The sequence below is a fragment of the Armigeres subalbatus genome, chromosome 3 (genome assembly GCF_024139115.2).
Source record: "Armigeres subalbatus isolate Guangzhou_Male chromosome 3, GZ_Asu_2, whole genome shotgun sequence".
NCBI classification, from domain to species: Eukaryota; Metazoa; Arthropoda; class Insecta; order Diptera; family Culicidae; genus Armigeres; species Armigeres subalbatus.
In genome coordinates, this window is record NC_085141.1 from 328,489,132 (window position 1) to 328,514,956 (window position 25,825).

General features: G+C 44.3%; 1 protein-coding gene across 4 annotated transcripts in view; it reads left to right on the plus strand.

Annotated features, from left to right (window-relative positions):
• LOC134225605 (RNA polymerase II elongation factor Ell) overlaps positions 1 to 25,553 on the plus strand; it is a 282,062-nt gene extending 256,509 nt beyond the window's left edge. For all 4 annotated transcript variants that reach the window (XM_062705805.1, XM_062705806.1, XM_062705804.1 and 1 more), the window contains exons 4-11: positions 7,685 to 8,338; positions 11,183 to 11,253; positions 11,332 to 11,488; positions 11,565 to 11,783; positions 12,708 to 12,950; positions 13,013 to 13,187; positions 13,262 to 13,335; positions 23,584 to 25,553. In XM_062705805.1, the coding sequence (XP_062561789.1) occupies positions 7,685 to 8,338; positions 11,183 to 11,253; positions 11,332 to 11,488; positions 11,565 to 11,783; positions 12,708 to 12,950; positions 13,013 to 13,187; positions 13,262 to 13,335; positions 23,584 to 23,686 (1,696 nt within the window). In that variant the 3' untranslated portion in view covers positions 23,687 to 25,553. The remainder of the gene's footprint in view (positions 1 to 7,684; positions 8,339 to 11,182; positions 11,254 to 11,331; positions 11,489 to 11,564; positions 11,784 to 12,707; positions 12,951 to 13,012; positions 13,188 to 13,261; positions 13,336 to 23,583) is intronic.
• Positions 25,554 to 25,825: the final 272 nt, after the last annotated feature.

The window sequence follows — 25,825 nt, forward strand, 5'->3', positions numbered from 1 at the left end:
TGTTCCGCATCTAGCTAAACTAATCCGGCTGTAACGAATTGATTTACTGCTTTGCTTCCACACAACGCTCTACCGGAGCACGTTCCACTCCGGTCGTAAGATTATCAAATCATGGCACATCGCCGTCCCCAAGTGGTCGGCTGTGTGTGTATGTCTTCTAAATCCAGCTCGGCCGCTAATCGCGCGTGAAAGCGAAATGGGAGCGGGGAGACCCATTGAAATGCCCTACAATTTATCCCCTCGCAGCCGCAGCAGCAGCTGCTGCGCTCCGGTCCGACACACTGCTAAATAGCACTTGCGGCGGCACTTGTCTGTTTTCAATAAAAGAAAAATCGCCCGTCGCCTCCCGCCGGTAATTGTGTTTACCCCTGATCAAATTCCTGAAAGTATTACACAAAAACAGTGAATGTGGGTACGTATTGATGATGACGACGCGACGTCGTCACTTTCAGTGGATTTACAGGGTGCATCAATGTGGATGCAGAATAAATTTAATTGCTTTTATGACCTTAACAATATTTACTTTAATTTCTAATGTTTCCAGTTTATATTTGCGTTCGTTAGGAGAAAGCAATAAATACAGTAGTGCAATAATGCATATAGCAATAATTTCGTTAGTTCTTAATGCAAATTCGCAGAACGTCGTATCTGATTTTTTGGAATTTTAATCTAAAGTCGAGTCAAGTACGAGACACTGAAGACGGGCTTACAGTTGAAGTCGAAATACGTATCTGTAAAGATTACAACGTAGTGAAATTAGGAATAGTAGGAATAATACTAAACTCGTCTATGACAGGCGAAGACATTCAATAAAAAGATCTTAATAATTTTCTTAATCTAAATTGGATCTAGAATAATTTGAGATTCGTTTGGGTTTGGGTGATTATCATTATCTTGCTATAATAAAGTGGCTATAAACTGCGGCTTTGGCTAAATAGCTCACTGGTATAGCTTAGCTGACTGCACATACAGTGTCGGACAATATATAAGACGCTTAAAAACAAACATGTGCTGAATAAAATCCAGTGGCGACACTTTAACCTTAATCTACCAGTTAAACAAATTTAAATTTAAGGAATTTATGCGCGTAAATAATTGGAATAAACTAATTTTGATTGTGGAAAATCGACCTTGATCGTTTTATTTCAAATTTGAGCTAAAACAAATCGGGACTATGGGTCCGGAAATAGCCATTTTTTTATTTTTGTGTCGTTTTAAACACGTAAAAAGTGAGGTTCGACACGATACTGCTACTTCTACTAGTTTCTTTCTTACTAGTACTTATGAGAGTGCCGTAGTCACTGACCTCTTGCTTCCATCCTCTCCCTCCTTACGATGAAAAGTCACTATTTGGTCACTTTTTCTGCAATTGAAAGTCACTATTAGGTGTTAAATGGCATTCATCACTACCAGCCCTGAATTCGTAGGTCGCCGAAAACAGCGCGACATCTCGACGCTGCGTATTTGGGAACAGTTAATTAGTATAGAAAATACATCTGGGAAATGCGGAAGCTTCGTCAACCAGTGGATGAACTACTGAAGCAAGGAGTCTGTTTTCGATGGTGCGATCGGTTTCAACAGTTCTTTAATTATTTCAAAGAAATATTATCAATTATCAATCACATTTATTGTAGATACACTACAACCCTTGTCTGAACATCGTAGTATCTGCGGACGCATCTAACGTGGGCATTGGTGCCGGAATAGCTTATCGTTTTCCGGATGGGTCAGAGAAAGCTGTATATCATGCATCAGGGAGCCTCACACTGGCAGAAACTCGGTATCGAAAAAAAAGACATTATTCATGGTAGACGTTTCACACTACAGACCGACTATAAACCATTGTTGGTCATTTTCGGATCAAAACAAGGAATCCCGCCGTATACTGCAACCCGCATGCAAAGGTGGGCCCTCACCATATTATTGTGCGATTTTCAAATCGAGTACCTAAATTATTTCGAGCACGCGGACATCCTGTCACGGCCAATCAATTCCCATATTAAACTAGATAAAAATGTTGTCATCGCATCTATCGAGATCGAAGATCGAAGTCATCTGTACCATTGTAGGCCAGTCAATTGAACATCTTTCAGTTTCCTATAAAACGATTGCAGAAGAGACACCTAGGGATAAACACTTCAAAATATAAAGAGTTTTATTAGGAAAGACTGGCGGAGGATTAAGGATGAGATCTACAGCAGTATTCCGCTCGTTGAATTTTTTTTCCAATCACTAGCGCAAAAGGTCCTGATGTATGAAGAACGAGTATTCATTCCAAGGAAGCTACAACATGAGGTACTACGGCAATCACATAAGGGTCACCCAGGCATGGAACGGATGAGAATATTAGTGCGAAATGTACGATCTAGTCAGAAACTTCCAACAATGCGCTGCTGTGGCCATATGACTAACATACAGATATGGAACAAGTCATAGATACTTTCTAACTCTGCTATCGCTCAACTCCCAGCCGAAATGTGCCAGGAGGAAAATCACCTGCTGAAATTCTCTTCGGTAAACCACTTCCAAAATTGTTTGAGCTAATAAAACAACCAAGATGGCACCGTCAAGCAATCAATCCAGTACAACGAAAAGCATGGAGCAAAGGCAAAACATTTCGAAGTAAAATAAAAAGTATATGCTCAAGTACACAAAGGCAACGAGTAGTGTTGCGAATTGTACAATGTTTGGTTGCCTGATCGTCAACGACTTATTCGCTCCTACAGCAATCAGTTACGAAAGCGCTACGACAGCAAGAACAAGAAAGCGACATGAAATTTTACTCGACACGTGGAGTCTGACTCCATCCAGTTTTGGAAATACGACCAAGGCTGTCGAGCCACCAAGTGGATCCGGAAGGCCTGAACGAGTTTTCAATTAGAATTCTTAAGGAGCCTAACCATCAAAAACGTCGACAATGAACTCCAGCTAGGCAACATAAATTAGAGAAAATTATCATCCAGCAACGGTCGTCCAGGCCGCGTCACGCTCCTATCTGATACCAGCCGTATCAGATTGATTAAACGTAAAGTGTTGCGCATCCCTAGCGCCAAATCTATTGAGCCTCTACTGTTGTCAAACTGCAGCAGTGTCAACTTCTCAACATTGCATTGTCTCGTAACGTTACGACGAATGTAAAAACGTATCTGCTCCAGGATACAACTACAGTAAATGTGGCCCGCAAAATATTCGCGACTAAAAAAGCTCGAGTTGAACCTCTACGGTGATGGTTCCAAATTTATCAACTAACATCGGGCTTTGTAACAAGGCAGACGTAGCGGACCCCTCCAAGGTAGTCTGCGCATAGCGTATCGCAGAAATCGGCGCTGCACTGTTTCAATTCTGCCTGATCCATTAGGATAGTTCGGGTTCCAAACCGCGGAGCACTATTCCTTTAGTCTTTTACAATCCTAAAGTCCTTTACAATCCGGAAAATAATTCCAAGGGTCCTAGAGGCATTATAAATATGTAACTTGTACTTGTAACGTAACTTGTAGCTCTCAGATCTGGTCATTCGATTATTGTATCTAGAAGCTCAAAGTTAATCAGACTTCTTCCGAAAGAAGGTAATTGTCGAACATTTTGCTGGATTCACCAAGGGCTTCATAACTGCAAATTCGAGCAGTTTCGAAACTGTACTCAGGGAAAAAAGAAAAATTGATTATCTACGTCTCGTTTACTTCCTTTTTGTGAACAGAAAACAGGTTAGCAGTCTTGCAGCATGGAGTAAAACGGCCGCTTGGGATTGCAAGCTTAAACAGAATCAACAGAGAGAAAAAATCGGTGTTATATAGGAGTTGTCCAGATTCTAGGACATTATTTGCTCGCGAGCATTGGGCAGCTACTCATCGTAAAAAATTTCATCGCAAAAAGGCGACAAATATCCTTCGAGAGGCGCCCTCACCATGTTGCGTAATAAATGACTGGATTCTTCACGCTGATGTTTCACAAATCTCCTAAATGTTCTCACCGATGCGTTTTGATTTTTGCTTTGTCACATACTCGCGATAATATGACCCCTTCACTCCAAAATCCCAAGAAGTCAAGCTACTTGTACTGTAGGAATGCATTGGGCTGCAGGGTGAAATAAATAGCAGGTCACCAGCGGCGCCTTTGGGGGTCTTGGGCAACCGTCACAGTACGCTGTCCCTTACCGCGTTATGCAGGACTCTGGTGTGGTGGGACCCCGTAACTCTGGGTAGACACCTTTGCGTGGTGTGTTACGGTGAAGATGGCCAGGAGTAGTAATCCTCATGCTTTTGTGATTATTATCCTAAAATTGAAATCAAGGACCACATTTCTGATAGCAATCTGAATAAGGATTTCAAAAGAAAAACATGAGTATCACAAGTGTCCAATCTACGAAGTACACCGTAACTAGGCTGCTGCTATGCTATGCAAAACTCTGGTGTGGTGAGTCTATTTTCCCGTACGATGTGGGTATAGAGAAAAAAGAGGATGATCGAAACAAAGAAAAGATCGATGTGGTTATGAACATAACGAATGTAATCATGTCGTTCTTGGAGGCCAACATAACTTCAGTAAGAATTTTGAACACACCGTGCCGACTCTCTATGAGCTATTCGCAGTGACCACGTAGAAATGGGTATCCCTGCTGAAGAGGAGATTACTGCAGTTATAAAAACGGTTGTGAACGTTATGACACAGCGAGCAATGTACCTTCTTCTATCACATGCAACTAAATGAAAATTTTCCTGTGCTCCTTTTTTGCATGAAGCACCCAGGAAGAAAAATCATGCTTTGTTTTGAATTTAAAATTTTCTTCTTCTTCTTATTGGCATTATATCCCCATACTGGGACAAAGCTGCCTCGCAGCTTAGTGTTCACTTAAGCATTTCCACAGTTATTAACTGCGAGGTTTAAAGGTTTTAAAATTTTCTAAATTATTTGAATAAATTTATACATAAAAACTCTGAATCGATCATATTTCGTTAAATCACCGAGTTGTAAGTGGTAATAAGAACAGTAACAAAGCAGATATTGCACACCCTCTCGACCTGCCTACAGAGAAGGAAGTGTCGGTGGTAAGCCAATATTCCAAGCTGCTTCAAAGCATGGCCTTCACTGACGCGTCTAAAGTGAGAAAGGTCGCGCAGCTTGGCGACCCTAAAACAACAAGTGTGCCAGCTACCGAGGCTGTAAACAAAGAAGATGAGCCACCATGTATATGATTATCGTCAAAGTGAAAAGTAAGAGATTCACGAATGTCCGGAAAGCTATAAGAGGAGAGTAGAAACTCTATGGCCTAACAGACAAGGGTAACACGATTATCGTCCTGGGGTCTCCTGTGCAGCTCTGTGTATAAAAAGTTACCTGAAAAGGTGCTGTTTTATATGGTTCTGGTCAAAACCCTATGCCCAGTTGAAGTCGTTCAATGTAAGGATACCGATGAGGTTATCGAAGCCGGTGATCTAATGTACGCACTGAGATTACTGCGATTCGGTTACGCAAGAGCACGCAGGAGGCCTCATTCCAGGTATCTCTGGCAGAATCCAAGAAGATACTGAATTGGGCCAAATTGAAGGAAGGTTGGCCGTATATACAGAAATGCCTTTTTAGTAAAACCAAAAATGGCAATTTTAAGTATTTACGTTGAAACCAGGTTATGGCCAAAATCGGCTGTTGCTTTAGCTGCGATTGAACTCGGCAGATGTAAGACTTCTCAACGCATAGGATGTCGCTTTCACTGCTATTTCTGATAGCTTGTGGGCTAGGTGTGTTCCAATCGCATGATTGGTCGCATCCACCGACACTGCGATTTCCAACTTTGGATTGTAGAGCGAAAGTGCTAACGGTGCAGGATATCACGGAATCGACCGAATAATCACTGACACGCTTCAGACCTTTCCCATCTTGTTCCTGATTTTAGCAAATTCACCGGGAACCTTAACATACGTATTGCTGGGATGTATTTGTTAATAGCTGCTAGGTATGAACGAAGTGACGAAACATCTTGAGCCGGTGGCATGGTGGGGCTGTAGCTACTGTCTTATTCGGATTGTGTCGGAGTCCATCACCATCGAAGATTTGCCCCAAGTATTCCACTTTTTCCATATATTGAAATGGCACTACTTCATCCGTACTGAAGACAAGTTGTGGTTGTGTTGTTCTCAAAACTGTGATATATATCCCAATGGACATATTCAGGATGAAATATTAAAAAATATACAAATTTAAGAAAATGAAGCATTCATTTTTTGTAACCGTAACCTGTAAACAGAGGCACAGTACTCACAACAGTGCTGCACTGGCGAGCTAATTCAAAAAAAGAGAAAGAAATCAAATTATGCAACAACAAAACAACGTACCTAAACTCAGTTTAATCCAAACCAAAGTGCTGCTCTTACTTAGCTAGCACACGGACGTCGGGAGTCCGACCGAGACACGGCGCTGCCGGCACACTTTAACCAAGCCCGACCCGATGGCACGTTCCAATTTTCGCGTTTCTTTGCTTTATTTCACTCACTCACGACATGACAACGACGCCGCCGTCACCGCACCGCCACCGCCGCCGCTGAATTGAAACAGATTGTCGTCGCCGGGGTAATACCCAACACCATCCCGTCGGTTCCCGATCTCCTCCGTCGGTATTTAGGTCCATGTGCTCGCTCGCTTGTGTATTAAATAGATTATAATGGGTCGTGAACGATCGCAGCTAGCTCATTTATGGAAAGGAACGCAATTCAATGTCGGTGTCTAAATTTTGCTGGTTTAGGTGCTGAACGCACTCTTTGATGTTCGATTGATATGGTAATTCAGATCATAATTCAAAAACGAAATCTAACATCGCACTTCACGTCTGGAATGGCCTTATTAGGGAATTATTATGATCACTTGTGGAAATACGACTACATCACGTCATGCCTGGATATGGCAGCTCATAATTCATCCGATCTCGTCGCGACATAATCGACTACCCACCCACCACCACCGGCCCCATTAACAAAGCGCTAGTAGAAGCGCGCCGGTGCGGTGGCAGCTCCTCAATATACTTTACGATTATTGTTGCACTTTCGATTACACTCGACAACAACGAAACGACCGCCATTCACTCCAGCCAGAGCGCTACCATCGAAAATCGTTGAGCTATGGTTTTCCATTTCATCACGGAGTTCTTCATTCGTATGGCGGTGTGGATATTCATCGATGCTTGAGTGGATCTCGATTGATTTTTTTTTCGGTAATCGACACCGCTTCTCGGTCAACTGAAACTAAGAAGGTGGGAAACTTGTTAGATTCAAGTGGGACTTCAAATCTTTTTAGATTGATGAGAGGAAAAGTAGGTCCCATCGTAGCGCTTTAATAATCGGAATAAGATTTTACACACAGTTAATTCATAATAACCTAATTATTCCATATTTCGCTCTCCAAATCGTAACTTCTTGATTCAGAGTTACTATCAACAGTCTGGTAGCATTCCATCACGACTCAATTTTTTTCACATTTAGATGATTTATTTACAATATAAAAAGATTAGATTTGATCAATAATTCCAGGTAACTTCTAAGGAAACTGTTAGATGAATTATAAAATCTAAAAGATCCTTCGAAAGCTATATCCTTTTAACGAATTACAAACAAAACCTTTGAAAGTCCTTTTAGAGAACTTATATTTGCTGTTATCTAACATAACTAATTTCTATATTTTATCTATTCCATTTCAGTACAAGGGAAATCAAGCCCAACCAAACCGACATAGGACGTAAGGTGAAATTAAAAAATCCAACTCGTATCAGCAACATTCCTAGTAGTAATTCGCTCTTAAGTAAACGTGATTCGCTGCATAGTTCGAGTAACAACTATGGCAGCAGCAACAACAGCAGTAGCAACAACAACAACAACCACAGCAACCATAACAACAACATCAACCACCACAACGGCAGCAGTAATGCCATCACCAACCACCACCAACACCATAGTAGTAGTCTAATGAATCCCGCGCTCGCAAACAACCACCACCAGCACCACAATGGTGGCCTACTGTCGTCGTCGGCGACGACACTGAACAGCAACAGCACCTACGGCAGCAACCACCTTTCGACATCACCAAAACTCCCGAAAAGCAATGGCTTCGTGCAGCAGCACAACAACCACCACTACAGCAATGGCAGTAGTACGAACGGTAGCTTATCATCGGCGGCGGCGTCGGCGGCAGCGACGGCGCAGCCCAAGCCCGGCTACCAGCACACGGTGCACGATCCTCCGCAGTCCCAGCAAAAGTCTGAAAGCAACGGTGTGGTGTCCAGCCGGATGGCCAACGGGAGGACGTCCCACAAGGCGAGCGCCGGCAATCCGGACATCATGAAGCGTAATATCAGGTGAGTATTGCCAAAAGTAAACATTTATCAAGGGGTGGGACTCATATTTTTGGGTGAAGCAAAGTCATCCGTGTGTTTATGAACTTTTAAGCATGTAGAAGAAAATCTAACTGAGATGAGTTTCGTATTAGAAGGAGAATTTAACTGAAATGTGGATCTAACTGGAGGAGTAAGCTTTTACAGCTTCTGGAGGGAGCGTTTACAGCTTCTGAAGGGAGCTTTTACAGCTTCTGAAGGGAGCTTTTACAGCTTCTGGACGACGCTTTTACAGCTTCTATAGGAAGGTTTTACAGCTTCTGGAGGAAGTTTTTACAGCTTCTGGATGAAGTTCTTACAGCTTCTGTAGAATGCTTTTCTAGCTTCTGGAGGAAGCTTTTACAGCTTCTGAATGGAGCTTTTATAGCTTCTGGACGAAGCTTTTACAGTTTCTAGAGTATGCTTTTACACCTTCTCAAAGAAGCTTTTACAGCTTCTGGACGAAGCTTTTACAGCTTCTGGAGGAAGCTTTTACAGCTTCTGGAGAAAGCTTTTACAGCTTCTAGATGATGACTTCTAGACGAAGCTTTTACAGCTTCTGGACGAAGCTTGTATAACTCCTAAACAAAGGTTTTTCAGCTTCTGAATGAAGCTTTTCCAGCTTCTGAATGAAACTTTTACAGCTTCAGGATGAAGCTTTTACTGCTTCTGGAAAAAGCTTTTACAGCTTGTAAGCTTCCTCCAGAAGCTGTAAAAGCTTCCTCCAGAAGCTGTAAAAGCTTCCTTCAGAAGCTGTAAAAGCTTCCTCCAGAAGCTGTAAAAGCTTCCAGAAGCTGTAAAAGTTTCGTCTAGAACTGTAAAAGGATCATTCCTTTACAGTTCTAGACGAAGCTTTTACAGCTTCTGGAGGAAGCTTTTACAGCTTCTGGAGAAAGCTTTTACAACTTCTGGAGGAAGCTTTTACAGTTTCTGGAGGAAGCTTTTACAGCGTGTGGATGATGCTTTTACAGCTTCTGGAGCTTCTGGAGAAAGCTTTCACAGCTTCTGTAGGAAGCTTTCACAGCTTCTGGAGGAAGCTTTCACAGCTTCTGGAGGAAGCTTTCACAGCTTCTGGAGGAAGCTTTTACAGCTTCTGGAGGAAGCTTTTACAGCTTCTGGAGGAAGCTTTTACAGCTTCTGGAGGAAGCTTTTACAGCTTCTGGAGAAAGCTTTTACAGCTTCTGGAGGCTTTACAGCTTCTGGAGGAAGCTTTTACAGCTTCTGGAGGCTTTTACAGCTTCTGGAGGCTTTGCAGCTTCTGGAGGCTTTACAGCTTCTGGAGGAAGCTTTACAGCTTCTGGAGGAAGCTTTTACACAGCTTCTGGAGGAGCTTTTACAGCTTCTGGAGGCTTTTACAGCTTCTGGAGGCTTTACAGCTTCTGGAGGCTTCAGCTTCTGGAGGAAGCTTTTACAGCTTCTGGAGGCTCACAGCTTCTGGAGGCTTTGCAGCTTCCTGGAGGCTTTGCAGCTTCTGGAGGAAGCTTTTACAGCTTCTGAGGATGCTTTACAGCTTCTGGAGGCTTTACAGCTTCTGGAGGAAGCCACAGCTTCTGGAGGCTTTTACAGCTCTGGAGGAAGCTTCACAGCCTGGAGGCTTACAGCTTCTGGAGGCTTTACAGCTCTGGAGGCTTTACAGCTTCTGGAGGAAGCTTTTACAGCTTCTGGAGGAAGCTTTTACAGCTTCTGGAGGAAGCTTTTACAGCTTCTGGAGGAAGCTTTTACAGCTTCTGGAGGAAGCTTATACAGCTGTTGGAACAAGCTTCTGGAGGAAGCTTTCACACCTTCTGGACGAAGCTTCTGGAGAAAGCTTTTACAGCTTCTGGAGGAAGCTTTTACAGCTTCTGAATGAAGCTTTTACAGCTTCTGGAGGAAGCTTTTACAGCTTCTGGAGGAAGCTTTCACAGCTTCTGGAGGAAGCCACAGCTCTGGAGGCTTTACAGCTTCTGGAGGCTTTACAGCTCTGGAGGAAGCTTTTTACAGCTCTGGAGGAAGCTTTTACTGCTTCTGGAGAAAGGCTTTACAGCTTCTGGAGGAAGCTTTACGGCTTCTGGAGGCTTTACAGCTGGAGGAAGTTTTACAGCTTCTGAAGGAAGCTTTACAGCTTCTGGAGAAAGCTTTAACAGCTTCTGGAGGACCTTTCTGGAGGAAGCTTTTACAGCTTCTGGAGGAAGCTTTTACAGCTTCTGGAGGAAGCTTTTACAGCTTCTGGAGGAAGCTTTTACAGCTTCTGGAGGAAGCTTTTACAGCTTCTGGAGGAAGCTTTTACAGCTTCTGGAGGAAGCTTTTACAGCTTCTGGAGGAAGCTTTTACAGCTTCTGGAGGAAGCTTTTACAGCTTCTGAAGGAAGCTTTTACAGCTTCTGGAGGAAGCTTTTACAGCTTCTGGAGGAAGCTTTTACAGCTTCTGGAGGAAGCTTTTACAGCTTCTGGAGGAAGCTTTTACAGCTTCTGGAAGAAGCTTTTACAGCTTCTGGAGGGAGCTTTTACAGCTTCTGGAGGAAGCTTTTACAGTTTTTGGAAGAAGCTTTTACAGCTTCTAGAGGGTACTTTAACAACTTCTGGAGGAAGGTTTTACAGCTTCTGAACTGGGAGGAGAATGAATTTTGAACGATTCATAATTTTGAAGCTGATCTCTTAATGGCGAGGATAGAAAAATGAAATTGGGATATTTTTTTCTCATCAGTTATTTACTCCAGCAATGCGCTCTGTTCATACACACGGATGATTTTACTTAGAGCAAATCAAATTTTTGAATAACGAACTACTTTATGTGCCCTACTTTTGATTGATCACACTATTTTCTTCTATTTCCTCTACTTCCAAAAACCAGGGAAAGGTTGATCCATATACTAGCTCTAAGGCCATTAAAGAAACCAGAAATCTTCCTCAAGCTAAATCAAGGTGAGATACCTTTCAAATGTTTCCACTAATTTTCAATCTGAAATGGTACCGTGACTGACCTTCTTCCAAACCCAACAGACGGTGTTCGTAAGGAGGAGCGTAAATGCATATCTCAAATACTGACAAACATATCCAGTATGCGGGATAATGTGTACTGCTTACATCGGCACGTTTGGAACGATGTACAGGAGGATTGGCCGTTCTATACCGAAACAGAGCGGCAGATACTCAAAAGGTTTGTGTGATGTTCTTTTTTTTGTTATTTACTCTCTTAGCTGATACACTAACGAGCACATGATGCACCATTCCAGGCGGAAACCTCAAAATCTAACACCTCCTCTAAGCTCGGACGGTGGTTCGTCGACGTCGGGACAGAGTCCGTCCAGTACGCACAACGGCAGCAGTCCACCGTCCGGTGGCAAAAGGCCCGCGGCCGCCAGCAACGACGACACCGGCATCGGTAGTATTCCAACGTCCAAAAAGCCTCGGATTAGTCACTACAAGAAGGACATCCTGCCGGATTCCACACGGTAAGTAGTCCCTCCAAGTGCGTGATGCAATAAGAAAAAGTCATGCGCAATGTGTGTGGGATTAGAGCAGTCTTCCAACATATTCTGGTACTTCATCGTTTGTCACGAACCAGAGTCATCTGACGGGATGGTTATTAGGCCGGACGGTTATGAAGTTGTCTTCGATATGAATCCGTTTTCCAATTAATATTAATGTTCATTCAACGTAATAACCATTTGGCATAATGCTCATTCGTGCTGAAGGCTTGACAACATTTGTGATTTAAGCATATGTGTAGCATATTTTTGAGGGTGTTTTACCTAAAAATGACGTTGGTCGGATCTAAAATCCGCCTAGTTTACAATCTTTCTTCAATCTTATAGCTATCCTAATGTTTCTACAACTGTTTCCAACTATTCTCTCACCCTAACTAAAAAAAACTATTGTCGGAACTCGAACCATGTTAAAACGAAACAAAAATGGTTCTCCTTCTCTAGGCGGGGTGTAACTGATTCTAGGGACTCCAGTAATATGAATCCTCGCTCAAGGCCGTTCGATGATAATATGCGTTCCTCCAAATATTACAACAACTACAGCAACCACCACAACAACCACAACAGCCACCACAACCACAACCACAGCAACCATCACCACGGGTAATTACCAACCTTCAACTTCCCTCCTGGCGAAGCTCTAGTACTACGCGCGTCGCAACCTTCACAACCATATTCGTCCATCCATCCGGGCTAACATACGGTGGCATACCTACATATTTAGAGTTATTCCAAACATGGGTGTTGGTGGCTTATCGCTTCTTATGAAACACTTGGGCGTGGATTTCCGCGTCCCCACAGTTCGGAGCTCGAAACAATTTGCCCACTTCAGTGTAGTACTAGATTTATAACCCGGTCTGATTCTCTTTCCCATTGAACACACGTACATAGATCGAGCGTTACGCCGAGTGCGCAGGAATCGGAGGACAGCGGCGTCAGTTTGAGCTACTCGCTCGTGTCGAACGATGTGGCCCGAAGGATCCAAGCACCCTCGACTGACAAGGAGCAGCGTAGCGAGAAAGAACAGGAACGGGATCGGGACGATGTGATATCGGAGCGGGACAACTACGACGACCAGATCAACGCGTACCGGGCCAACACGAACAAGGTCAAATCGCTGAAGGATGACTTTAGGTGAGTTGAATTGAATTGCGTCTAGGGAACCTTGATAACGTTATTTGTCTGTCTCATTGCAGTGACCAATTTACTAGGATAACCTCGCTGGAACAACGGCGCAAATATAAGACTGAATTTGACAAGGATTTCCAAGAGTACCGGAAGCTGCACGAAATCGTCGAACGAGTATCGAGAAAGTTTGCTCAGCTGGAGGAGAACTTGCAACACGAGCGGCTAAACGAGAGGCGGTATAAGGTGAGATGCTAACTGTTAATGGGTTTCGATGGGTTCGGTTTGACTAAATGGAATGTTTTATTCATATCCAACAGGAGATTCAACGACAAATCATCAAGGAGTACGATGAGAGTATAAAGGATAACAAATTTCAGGAGACTAAGCAGAGGTAAGTAACTGTTACTGATTGTGGAAGGGAAGCCATATGCAAGACATTTCAGGAATACTGTATCGGACTTATGTATGTGTAAAGTGATAGGACAGATGATGGTCTTGCGGATTTTAACGTTACATACAGTTATAAAGAGAATTTTTGTGAACCGATGCTTACTAAGATAGGAGTGAAAATTGCTCTCTGCACCCTCTTCAATCCCTCTTATGGTGGAATTCTATTTTTCCAAGGTTTCAGAATATTCACCTATAGTGTGTTACTAGAAAAAGTTTTGTTACGATACCTACCTAAAAAAAGTATCAATAAATTCGTCCACAGCGACCGTGTGCCGCTTAAAGCGCACTAGCCGATGATCAACCGTTTGATCACCAAGGAGAACGGCTCGACCAGCGTCTCTACTGGTATCCAGAGGTGGAATATGAAATGCTCTTCTCCGGAAGCTACTATTATGATGGCAGCCCCTTTACTAATTAGCAACACGCCAACTAGAATATCCAGTAGGGTGGCTCAAATTAGTATGGGAAAAACTTTTTTCAATTTTTTTGATGGGCCGCCTTCTTATTCGGTTCTATTTGATGCATTGATGCTCTGGACAAAATTTCAGCCTACTCGGTCAACGTTTGGGCGGTGCTAAACTCGTTGGAAGTTTATATGCGAAAATGTATGCAGAAACATCCAAAACAGTGAATTGCAGTTGGACAGCACAACTTACGATGAAGAACTATGATACTCATTCAGACCTTGAAGAATTTAATACAGAATATTATGCAGAAAACCGCGAGAAGATTAGAGTTTGCCCAGCAAAGTTATTAGCATTTTCTGTAGTGGGTTTAAGCAAATTTCGTTTCTTTTACCTTTGAAAAGAAATAAATTCACCCCTACGACACTCCAGTAAAATGCTAATATCTTTGCCTAATAAACTCTAATCTTCTCGCGGTTTTCAGCATAACATTCTGTATTAAATTCTACAAGAACTGAATGAGTATCATGGTTCTTGATCGTAAATTGTGTCGTCCAACTGCAAATCACTATTTTTGAATGTTTCAGCATACATTTTTCCATATAAACTTCCAACGAGTTTAGCACCGCCTAAACGTTGACCGAATTGGTTGAAATTTTGTCCAGAGCATCAGGGCATCAAATAGAACCGAATAAGAGGGCGGCCCATCAAAAAATTTGAAAAAGTGTTTCCACCCTAATATCCAGCTGTGAAGAAATCGTTCGTTGAAGAACTTGAAAGTCGAGCAGCGTAAGTTCCTTAAGGTGGCAGCGCGGAAGAGGATGGATGACCATTAGGAATGCCTTTCTCGATATTAGCGAGAACAACCTGGGTGAGCTGCGCACTTAGCGAAAATAGTGGAATATTGATGCAACTTGGCTGTAGTTCGATAAGCGTGGAGAAGCAAAGACCGCGATATAGCGTGCAAGAAACAGAGCAGCCAAATACGAGTTTTATCCAGAGATGCATCCTGAACAGAACATGAGCCAAGAGCGAGCCTTGGTGTTCTTAGTTTTGAACTCTGAACACAGTTCAGTGTGCACTGTATTGATACGCACGCTAAAACGATCAAGGTAACGAAGGTTCCCTAGATTTGAAACTATGCGAAAACATACGAGCATGCTTGATTTCTATCCGTTAGATTCCCACGTAATTCCATTACTAGACAAAAAATGTGTAGCATGACTTCGCATAAATTTGTTTTTCTAGGATACAACTTGCTATGTTAGGTCTTGGTGCTCTTGAACAGTGTGCTGTTTTCAGAATGTTTTGAACACGAACACGCGTTCTCGTGTTCAGAATGCATCTCTGGTTTCATCAACGGTAGTTAAACGCTGGATGCAGTCGGGACAAGCGAACGTGGGTGGACTCCCTGGCAGACGCATGTAAGAAGCTGCAGCAACCGAAATTTCTCGCGTTACCGCCCCAACAGGTCAGCTGAAACGATGGTTCGAGCACCTCGAACAACTTTTTTAAGTTTCTGTTTTGCGCTGTTCGTTCGATTTCCTGAATTTCGAATGTTTCCAGTAAGCAGCTTGCCGAGTCCGTTAGTATCGTGGTTGTCGCCTTCTTTATGGCATACGCCTCCACCGAGTAGACACTGCATTTTATCGGGAGACTGAACTTTTGGACAAAGCCATGGAAGTGGGATGCGGACTCTATACTTTGTCATCTTGCTTGGAACCATCATCAGTGTACACTACCGTTGACCTGTGGAACCTGGTCCAAAGTAATTGTTGGACGACTGAACGAACTACATCTGGTGGGTCGCCGGCTCGGACACTGTTCTTTACATCTCACACTATCGACAAGCTGGTCGACAGCGGGAAGAGTTCGTTTTTAGCAGTAGAACAGCTTTAATTCTGCAAAGTGCATCGCTGCAACACGGCACGCGGAATCATAACCTCAAAGAATCAAGTGTGGCCTGGTGGCGTTTGGCAGATATTCGCCTCATAGCCTTCGTAGAACGCATCACGTGAAAAACCGGGACAGGTGCCTCGCTACAACCAAACTCGTTACCATAACCAGCGGCATACCACAACCCGATTCTGATCTATACTATAAAGAATTCCGAAAGAGCTCGAGAAACAAAACATCACTCCACGAGAGGGTACATTTCGGAGAAAAGGCCCCGTCACAGGGGCTTTATTTACCACCCACATATTGCTCTCTCGCCGTCGCGAACTCAGAGTGGACGACAACTGGTGTAGTGCGCTATTGGGTGAAATCTTTAGGTCGTGTCATCGATTGTCGGACGATACGCCGGGTGCTACGGATGGGGCGCAATAAAACCTAAACCCACATTGAAGCGTAAGAAGAAGTGCCACGAAAACGGGTGAGCAGCCAAGCAAACATTGCCGTAATGGTCTAAGTGAGCGCCAGACCGTCTGTCTCACATAGAGGCACGGCGCTAGCGGCAGTCGTCTGCAGCATCACGAACAGAACGGAACACTGTGGCACCCGGTCTCCTGCGGATATTGTTTCGAGCCTCCGATAGGAAGCATTCGCTCATGAATTTCCTAAGAAGGAGATAGGTTTCGGGATGAGAACGACGATGGCCATCCGCCAATTTTCGGGAAATTATCCACTGCGCCAGATACTGTTCAGCAGTTCAAGAAGGGACGTCTTCACGGACAGAGGATGACGTTGTAGTAGAGGATCCCCTATTGAATATAGACCTGTTGAGAGCCCACAGAAGTCTGCTGAGGGTGATATCGATGTTGTACACTGCCGTGAATCGCATATCTGTCCCATATGCATAGGAAACCCAGCAAAGATGGGACAGATATGCGATTCACGGCAGTACACATCATCGTTGTTTTGCGAGAAATCGATTTGTCTTCGTTGAGCCGCCGCTTCCGTCATCTGGAACTAAGGAGGGTAGCTGGAAGTCGCATATCTTACGCAATAAACTTTCGCTAGTTCTTCTTCGGATGGACACCGTGATCGGGAAGTTTTTTTTATATACTGTTCCGGCTAAAGCGAACGTCGGTCGGTCGACAGCGTCGACGGGGTGGACTGTATTCGGCTGGAATTGGTGGCAAGCGTCCTTTTAATTGACTCTTGGAAGCTCTAAAAAGAGCTGGGGGCTGACGCTGCTCCAAGCCACTAGCTGGAATGGGATCCGATTGAAAAACACCGACGGCTACGCTACAAACTATTTGTTTAATCTTTTTAATTTAAGAAAAAAAACTGCTGCTTTGAAGTGTACAGGTTGGCGATTGAACTTGGAATGACTCCCAGCATGCCTATGCATGCGGTTTTATAGTTGAGCGATGACCACTGCTTGTCACTGATTGGCTTATTTTTTGTCTTGACTGAGCTTGACTTGGCTGCATACGGCAATCCCTCTCGAATATGTTTGAACTTGTTTTCGGCGGGAGACCGAACATATAAATGCTGTCCAAGGAGCAGCTCGAAGTAGCTCGAAGTTATGTCCATCCCTCTCATGCCCATTTGTTGACAAAAAAAGAACGAGCAGGACGGGAACAACTCTGGGCTACAGTGAGCTGCTCATTGGGCAGTACTATAGTTTATTTAAGTGATTTTATTATATTATTGATAAGTTCAACACTGTGATTGGGAAGTGATCGCTATTGTGTGTGTCCGTCAACGTTCGCCAATTCAGCTTGCGAGCCAGACTCTCAGAGAAGATGGTCAAGTCGATGGCCTAATAATTTCCCGGGTCGATACGAGTATGCGAGTAATCGTTCAGAATTACCAACCGTTTATTCAAAGCCGTCTCGCCAATGAATAATAAGATGGAGAAGGGTATCGATCTTCGGATAGCAAGGCCAATGTTGCCAGTAGAGCACGCTTTTCGATTCTACGACGATTCGACAAAATCTGGTGGAACAAAGGTTTGGTTTACTTTGGTCTCCTGGAGTGCCACGAAGCAAGACATCCTGGGTTGAGCAGGAAGTGCGGGGTTAGGGATCACCGAGGGAGGCAGGACTACATTCCCGACCCGCTAAACCGTTTCCATTGCCGCCAAGCCCATAGTCCCTTCGGTACAACCAGAAAGTAATGCTTCAAAGGTCGTCTCCACTTCACACTGTCGCCGCAGTGCCGTGACGAGCTCTTCGACTTCAGTGATCTCGTCCAGGTCTTTAACCCTTAGATTCACCTCCGTCGTGAGTGCCCTCACCTTGACCGTCTCGCCTAGGACCTCCTCCGCCAACTTGTGTGTGTATGTGTGTGTGTGTGTGTGTGTGTGTGTGTGTGTGTGTGTGTGTGTGTGTGTGTGTGTGTGTGTGTGTGTGTGTGTGTGTGTGTGTGTGTGTGTGTGTGTGTGTGTGTGTGTGTGTGTGTGTGTGTGTGTGTGTGTGTGTGTGTGTGTGTGTGTGTGTGTGTGTGTGTGTGTGTGTGTGTGTGTGTGGCCAGTGCACAACGCACCCTCGAGGTTAGCTGCGTGTCCTTGCAGCATCGAACATCGTAACTCGCTTTTCTAGAAGAACACCATGGTATCGTGCCAGCGCGTTGCCGGCTTTTCAGGTGGCCTTACCACGCCCTATGTCCTCGGAAGGTGGGAAGGGTCGACTTCGCGCCTGCTTCCCTCTGCACGACTGGTATCAAGAATGATGATGCCGCGTGCACCCCAAAATGACCTTTCTGCGATAGGGCCTATTCGCCAGCACACAGAGGGACTTGCCGACGCGAGGCCTACGCCTGCCCCAGCCTTGACGAGGACCCCTTTCCGTCCTCGGGCTCGGAACCCGCCCGGTTGACCGACGCCGCGAAAGCGACGATACCATGTTGTTCTTCGCGCGGCCACTTGTTCGATAAAAGGATCGGGTTCGACCACAGAGCATGACCACCGGTATGACCCATGAAGCCGACTCCGATCCCTTGGACCACCTCTTATTTGCGCCTGAACTAGCCATCCTTGAGTCCACGCGCCACCTTCTGTGTAGCTTCGAGACGATTTGGGCGATAGCCGATAAAACGGCGTTCCAGCCAACTTCATCTTTACACATCCTCCGAACTAGGTTGTCCGGGGTAGTGTCCAGACCACATGTGGCAAGCATGTGGTCACGCATTGCGCGAAAACGTGAGCACACGAACAACACGTGTTCCGCCGTTTCCTCTAAACCTGCGCACACCAAACACTCGGGCGAGGCCGAGCAAGCCAGCTGCGTTACCTGCACTTTGATTTTGCAGCACGCTTAAACGCCGGGCACATCGAACCCCCCATGGGGTGCTTGCTGTTTACAGCTTTGCTGGAACAAATCAAGCAATTGGGAGGGTTCGTGCAGCATTGTGCCTTATGTCCCTCCAATCCGCAGCGTCGGCAGAGATTGCTTCTGTCAGGGCCTTTGCAGTCCCATTGCTTGTGCCCCGGTTCCAGGCACTTGAAGCAAACTTCGGGTTGCTTGTATATGCGCACAGGGCATACCGACCATCCCACCTTGACGCTCCCTAACTTGACTACCTTGGAGGCGTCCGCTGCAGATAGCCGAACCAACGCTACCTGCGTCCCTGCCGGACCTTTCCGTAGCCGAACGGCTGCGGTGGTCGTCTCCACTTCACACTGTCGCCGCAGTGCCGTGACGAGCTCTTCGACTTCAGTGATCTCGTCCAGGTCTTTAACCCTTAGATTCACCTCCGTCGTGAGTGCCCTCACCTTGACCGTCTCGCCTAGGACCTCCTCCGCCAACTTCTTGTCTCTCTCTGTGTGTGTGTGTGTGTGTGTGTGTGTGTGTGTGTGTGTGTGTGTGTGTGTGTGCACCAAAAGAGCAAAAAGTTTAGCTCACTTTTTTTGCACTTACCCTCAACCAATTTACTCGCAACAGGTTGCATTCGACGCAGTATACTGCCCCATTGTTTCCTATTGAAAATTGGCCGGATCGGACTATGGGCTTGGAAGTTATGGCCAAAATACTTTTTCTCATAAAAAAGCGCGTAAAAAAGTCTAGCTCATTTTTAATGCACTTACCCTAAACGGATTCCCTCACAACAGGCTGCATTCGACGCAGAATCCTGCATTATTGTTTCCTATTGAAAATTGGCCCGATCGGATAATGGGCTCAGAAGTAATGCCCAAAATACTATTTTTTACCGCACGAGAAAGGCATCATCACCGCTAGGTGGATTAATCTGGGTTTTTATTTTACATACCCGCGCGTTCTCCTCGCGTTCAACTTTACCCTGCCGTGTTTATCTTTTAAATATTTTGACCTGACCCGTGCGCATATCGCGTTTAATTGTGCCATGAAGTGTGGAATAAGAAATTGTGCGCAAAGTGACAATCACTTTTTATGGCGCTGTTACGGATCGTGCAAACGCACCTTTCATGCAGCATGCATAGGCGTCCAAAGGAATCACGAAGAAGTGCTACGCACTTTTATGCTGCCTCTTTGTAATGATTGCCAAGAAAAGTTCGCGCAAGAATTCAATCTAAATAAATTATCAATGTCTCTGAAAAACATCTCTGAGAACATGAGGCCAATCATAAGGTGCTCACAAATTTTGAGACGTTAAACAACACACACGATGAGGCGATTGCTCACGTCGAAGCAATGCTTACCAACATTGAGCGGAGCGTCATCAATGTCACCAACAACAACAGAGCATACGCTACAGAAATTAAAAACAGCATTTTTGGACACACCTCCTCCGGACGACCTCATAGTAGAAAAGACGGTTAAATCAGCTACAGCAGCAGCAGTGGAGGCGATGGAAACAACAACAATTTCAATGGGCCTTATTCCACAACTAATAATTGACCAAGGTTAAAAGACTATTATTCTTCCATTTACTTCCACCATTAACTTTTTTTATGTATCAACAAGCAGATACGTATTTCGTTTCCTCCTTGGAAACTTCTTCAGTGTTTGTTATTTACTACAACAAATAATTAATCATAATAATTGACCTCTAAAGCGACCAGGTGCCATCTTCCCTAGTCCTCACTGAATCAAAAAAAAAATGGATGAAGTGAAACATGTTTCTGCTGCTGTTTCCAACTTAAGTAACAGTGCAGAAATAAATTCACCTCCTTTACACAACACTTTGGCAGACGAGCTATATGACCTTTCGACTACTGAGCTGCCTCCACAACAACAAGAAATGCATCACTACCAAGAACAGCAACAACAATCTTCCCAAGACTCCAATGAACAACAAAAGGCATCTACAACAACAACAAAATCAACAGTCCCAGCAAGACGTGCCCAATAATGCAATCATGGACCTGTTTGCTGAGCGTCGAGCCAAATTCTCTAAATTGAGCAATCCGCTGGTTGGCGGATGCTGGGAAATAAATGGTATTGGAGGCCAGACTGGTCGACATACGACAAGAAGCTGAATAGGCAAAAGCTCCAAGAAAAAGCCGTTGATAAGGCTAGACAACGAAGGAAACGAAGAAAACAACAATCCGTTCGTATTAGCTACAAACCACCTGCAACTGTCAAAGATCATACTCAAGGACACATGGGTAAAGACAAGGAACTACTTGCTATTGCTAAAGTTAAATTTGCCGGTCCACCCTCTATCACCGACCATCCTATTTCTGGTCTATCGGTCCCAAAACTAATTAATTTTAGAAAGGGTGAAACTATCAACCCATATCGAGCAAAACCACCTATTCAAAAAGAACAACATTAACCAGAAAACTATCAACAGTCACAAAGCCAACAACAACAACAGCCAGCACAACTTTCTTGCAGCAGTGAAAGCCGACTTCAAATGGATATCGAGCACCCTCCTCTGCTGAACCCAATGCGACCACCTATAATAAGACTCTTACTTGCACGACCAGCCACCTACAGTATGCATTCGTGGAACCACCAAAACCAGCGTCACTGCAATGCTAGCATCTGAAGGACTACCAACAGACTTACAACTATTGCGTCAAATTTCCCTGGATGTACACGAGGATCTAGGAATATCTCGCAACGACGCCTTGGCAGACCTTCAATCACACCGTTCGTTCCTTTCCAGTGAACGCACTCAACAACTTCAACGCTCTAGGGAGGCCGCATATAACTTCTACAGCCCATCAAATTTCCTTGAGAAATAACGCACTCTCCGGAAGTAACATTAACAAGTGAAGATAACACGCTACATGAAAAATCAGAAGAGGTAAATATTTCGTCGACCGTCATACTTCCAAAAACTTCTTCGCAGAAACAGAATTCGACTGAAGTTCTAATTTATTGTCAGAATTTCAATCGAATGAAAAGCCCAGCCAAAATGAAGCGCATAGTTTCCCAAAGTGGTGGGTCGCGACCCCCTAGCCTATGTAAATCTTATGGAAGGTCGCGATCCCCCAACTTTGGGAAGCTATGACCTAGCGCATTGACGTTCCCCCACAGTTTGGCGGCAGATTTCGCAGGATTTATGGAGTCAAGGAAGTCCTCCCTCTGCTTGCTTTTGGCATCTTGGGTGACCGTTCGTTGTTTTTGTTTGTAGTTTTCAAATGCACTTACCTTCCTCAGTGCCCAGGGGGAAGCCTCCTGAGCGCTCGAAGTGCCTTCCTTCTGGCGTTAACAGCACGACGCGTTTCGTCCGACCACCAACGAAGGGCTTGGCGTTCTGGCCGAAAAACTGGTCTGAGGGATGGACAGGTCAGCGCCGTCGAGGAAGATTTTAAAGAAGACGGAAAACGTTAGCGGGATATTGTACTCCAACTCGCGTCGAATGTTGTTATCGATGGACTACCCTTCGGCGGCATCATAATGCCATCGTGACCTCTTGGAGGTGGTAGGAGAAGAGTTGTTTGCACTTGGCACTGACCTACATTGAGAAATAGTTATTTCCATATAGGTTGGAAGCTACCTCCTACTTCAACACGGGAAGGTAGGTCCGGCTGATGGGGATAAAGTCAATTGCGGTAGTTGAATGGCCATCAGAAAAGGTGGGTGAACCATCATTGAGTGGAACAACAAGTTATGCCTCGAAAGCTTCAAGTAAGGCAACACCACGGGGGTCCGATCTTGTACCACCCCAAGCCGGGTGGTGGGCGTCCATACCTCCCAAGAGAAGGGGTAAAGAAGAGGTCTCATTAATAATGTTACTCAACTTTTTGTTCGATACCGGAAAGCGTTTCAAAGGGATAATAGACATTCACAATGCAAACAGGAATGCTACCTTGGAGACGGATTCCAACGACTGAGGGTATTTGCTAAGCTGAAGAACGTCAAAACGGATATCCCGGAAATTGCCACGGATTGTCGGATAGTTGTATCTACAATGAAAACCCATTTGTATTTGCCTCCAAGAGAACGATCCATGAAGGTTGGTGCGATGCGGTTTACCTCCTGGAGGGTGTAATCCGGGGCAAACTACTGTTTGTCAACAGCTCCATGTTGGGCAGGATGTTCCGAAAACCGTTGGTATTTCTCTGAAGACAAAGGTTGACCTCTAGTGGAAGCGTAGGAGTCGGAATAAAGCAGAGGTGTTGCCTAGATCCGTACACTACGCATGTAGGGGCGATGTCAGAAGTCAACTGCAGCATAAACAATATTATGGGTATTAAATGTTTAAAATAAACTAAAGCTAATTGTAGTGTGTTCGTTGTCGTTATTCCGACATAAAATCCCTTTTCTGGAATCGCATAAAACCGTCAGCAGTAGCGAGACGTTAAAAAGATAAACGGCCACGACACTTGAACTTCACTTTCAAAGACCTGACCAAGCCCGAATAGTTTTTTTTTTAGGTCTGAAGCAAGGAGATTTACCAAATATACTCTTCTTCGGTATTTCCCAGAAAAGTGCGTTAACTAATCAGCATTTAATTTCTTTCAGGTTCAACTACCTTCACAACAAGCTATCTCATATCAAGCATCTCGTGCACGATTACGACGAAGCCATCACCGTCGGACACTGTCGACCGCAGGAGAATTACTGACGATTATTGAAGCCTGTAAAACAGCACTCGTCGCAATTCGTATGTTGACGACACTAAACTATTAGACATACAAAACCCACGCCGACACACGCATACAGCCGCCTGAGTTATGAATAGGAGAACCTTAAGTGCATAGAACTTTCCAACAACAACAAAAATGAGGTGAATGTAATATGGACAACCAGTAGCAGTGCAAGAGAAGCAGCCGCAGCAACCCATGCCGCTGCAAGCAATCCTTTGTTACCTTTTTAATTAATGGAAAATAATTTGTTTAGAAGTTAGAACCAGCCAAGGAGAACCTAGCAAAAAAAAGATAGAACTCTGTTTTTCGCGCGCTTCAGGAGGATCGTGATCAGCCGGAACCGTGCCACATTCTCGTCCGTGGGATCCGCCTCCCTCCTGTCTGCTGCGGCCCTAGGACTGGTCGCGGCAGGCACCTCATCTCAAGTAAGCAACTTCTCGCGACGATGGTGCTCTCATTCGTTGTCACATGAATGCCTTGACTCGCCCGCCCCCGCTCCCACATTTGCTCCTCCAGGCGGAATCGAGCCCCATCATCAATCCGCCGCAGCACACATCCCAGTAGCATCTCGTAATACTAGGTAGTAGTAACAGGAGTAAGAATAGTACTAAAAACCACCACCACAGCAGCAGCATCAGCAGCAGTACTAGTAGTCATCGTCGCCGTCGTACTCGCGGTTTCTCGCCAACTCAACTCTCAATCGAAAACACAACAAACGCAGACGCGTAGAAATATCTTACGAAAAAAAATGGAAAGATCTCACCTCTAGGAGGGTGAGATTGTTACAGGGGACGAAGGCCATACCAATCGACATGATAGCCTATTGCTCAAAGCAACCAAGAAGTGGTAGACAACAAAGCTAATAATCAAAAAAGGATATGGTCCCCCCACTGATAGACACAAAAGTAACCCAAACTCAACTACATAAGTAAAAATCTTGCAGAAAGAGAGTGAGAAACATCAAAACAAACAAAAAAACACATACACACACATGAATTGATTTCTAAGGATTTTTGTTTAAACTATTTTTAGGGAGTTTATGAAACTTAACTAGTTAATTGAGAGTTTAGCAACCGAAGCAGCAGCAGCGAAGAGAGACATAGAAAAAGAAAGAGCAAAGGTTAGAAGCTCGAAGTCACCACATGAGTTTAGTAGATGTTTTGAATTAATTCCTTAGTTTTCTCGTTTTTTTTAATTCTTTTGTTTCTTTTGAAATGAGAGCAAGTAAAACTACACTGTTATTGTTCCCCCCCCCCTTTTAGAGAGAGAGAGAAAAATAGAAGGAGAAAAATAAAATCGGTTGTTTAGTAGGTTGAACGAAATGGAGCTGGAGACCGATACCGTGATAGTCTTTTTGTTTTCTTCCAACGGCGCGCACTCATGGATTCGACTGGTACGCCGCGGTGTCCCAAGTGCCGTAAATGCCAAGCCAATAATAATGTAAGAAAAACGGAGAGTGCGAGAAAGGGAGATGCAGAGGGTACTCAAAATGATTAGGTTGAATTTTATGTGTTGTTATTTTTTTAAATAACCTTCGAAGTTTATAAATGCAAGAACATACAAAAACTGTTTCTTAGTGACCCGGTAGATCCCACCTTTAATGGTGACAGAACAGCATAGCTTTTGTTATCAAATTTGTTTGAAATTAAACAACGACTTCTCATCGATCTGCTCCGGCAAGTGGTTTTGAGTACCCTCTGTAAAAGCAAATGTAGCAAGCAGACGGGAAGAAGATTCGAAGGAAATTATGGGTATTTAATTAATTTATTAGTTGTTTAGTTTAGGCAATTTTGAAAAATATGTAAATGATAGAAAGGTTGAATCAATAGAAAGAAATGAAACCAATTGGTAAGAGTGAGAATTACTAGTGAAACAAAAGTAAGCAAACCCCCAAACTCACAAAATCATAGACGCATTTGATCGCTATTACGCGAGTAAACAGGAAGAGACAAAGTCATACAGAATGTTAGGGAACGTGAAGTCCTACGGATCGTTGACGGTTCTAGGCGCTTATTGAACGCCCCGGGCCCGGACTCGCAATCAACCGAAGAAACCCCCTAGTGCCACAAAGAGAATAGTTAGCAAGAAACGAGGAATGAGAGTTTATTGAAATGCGC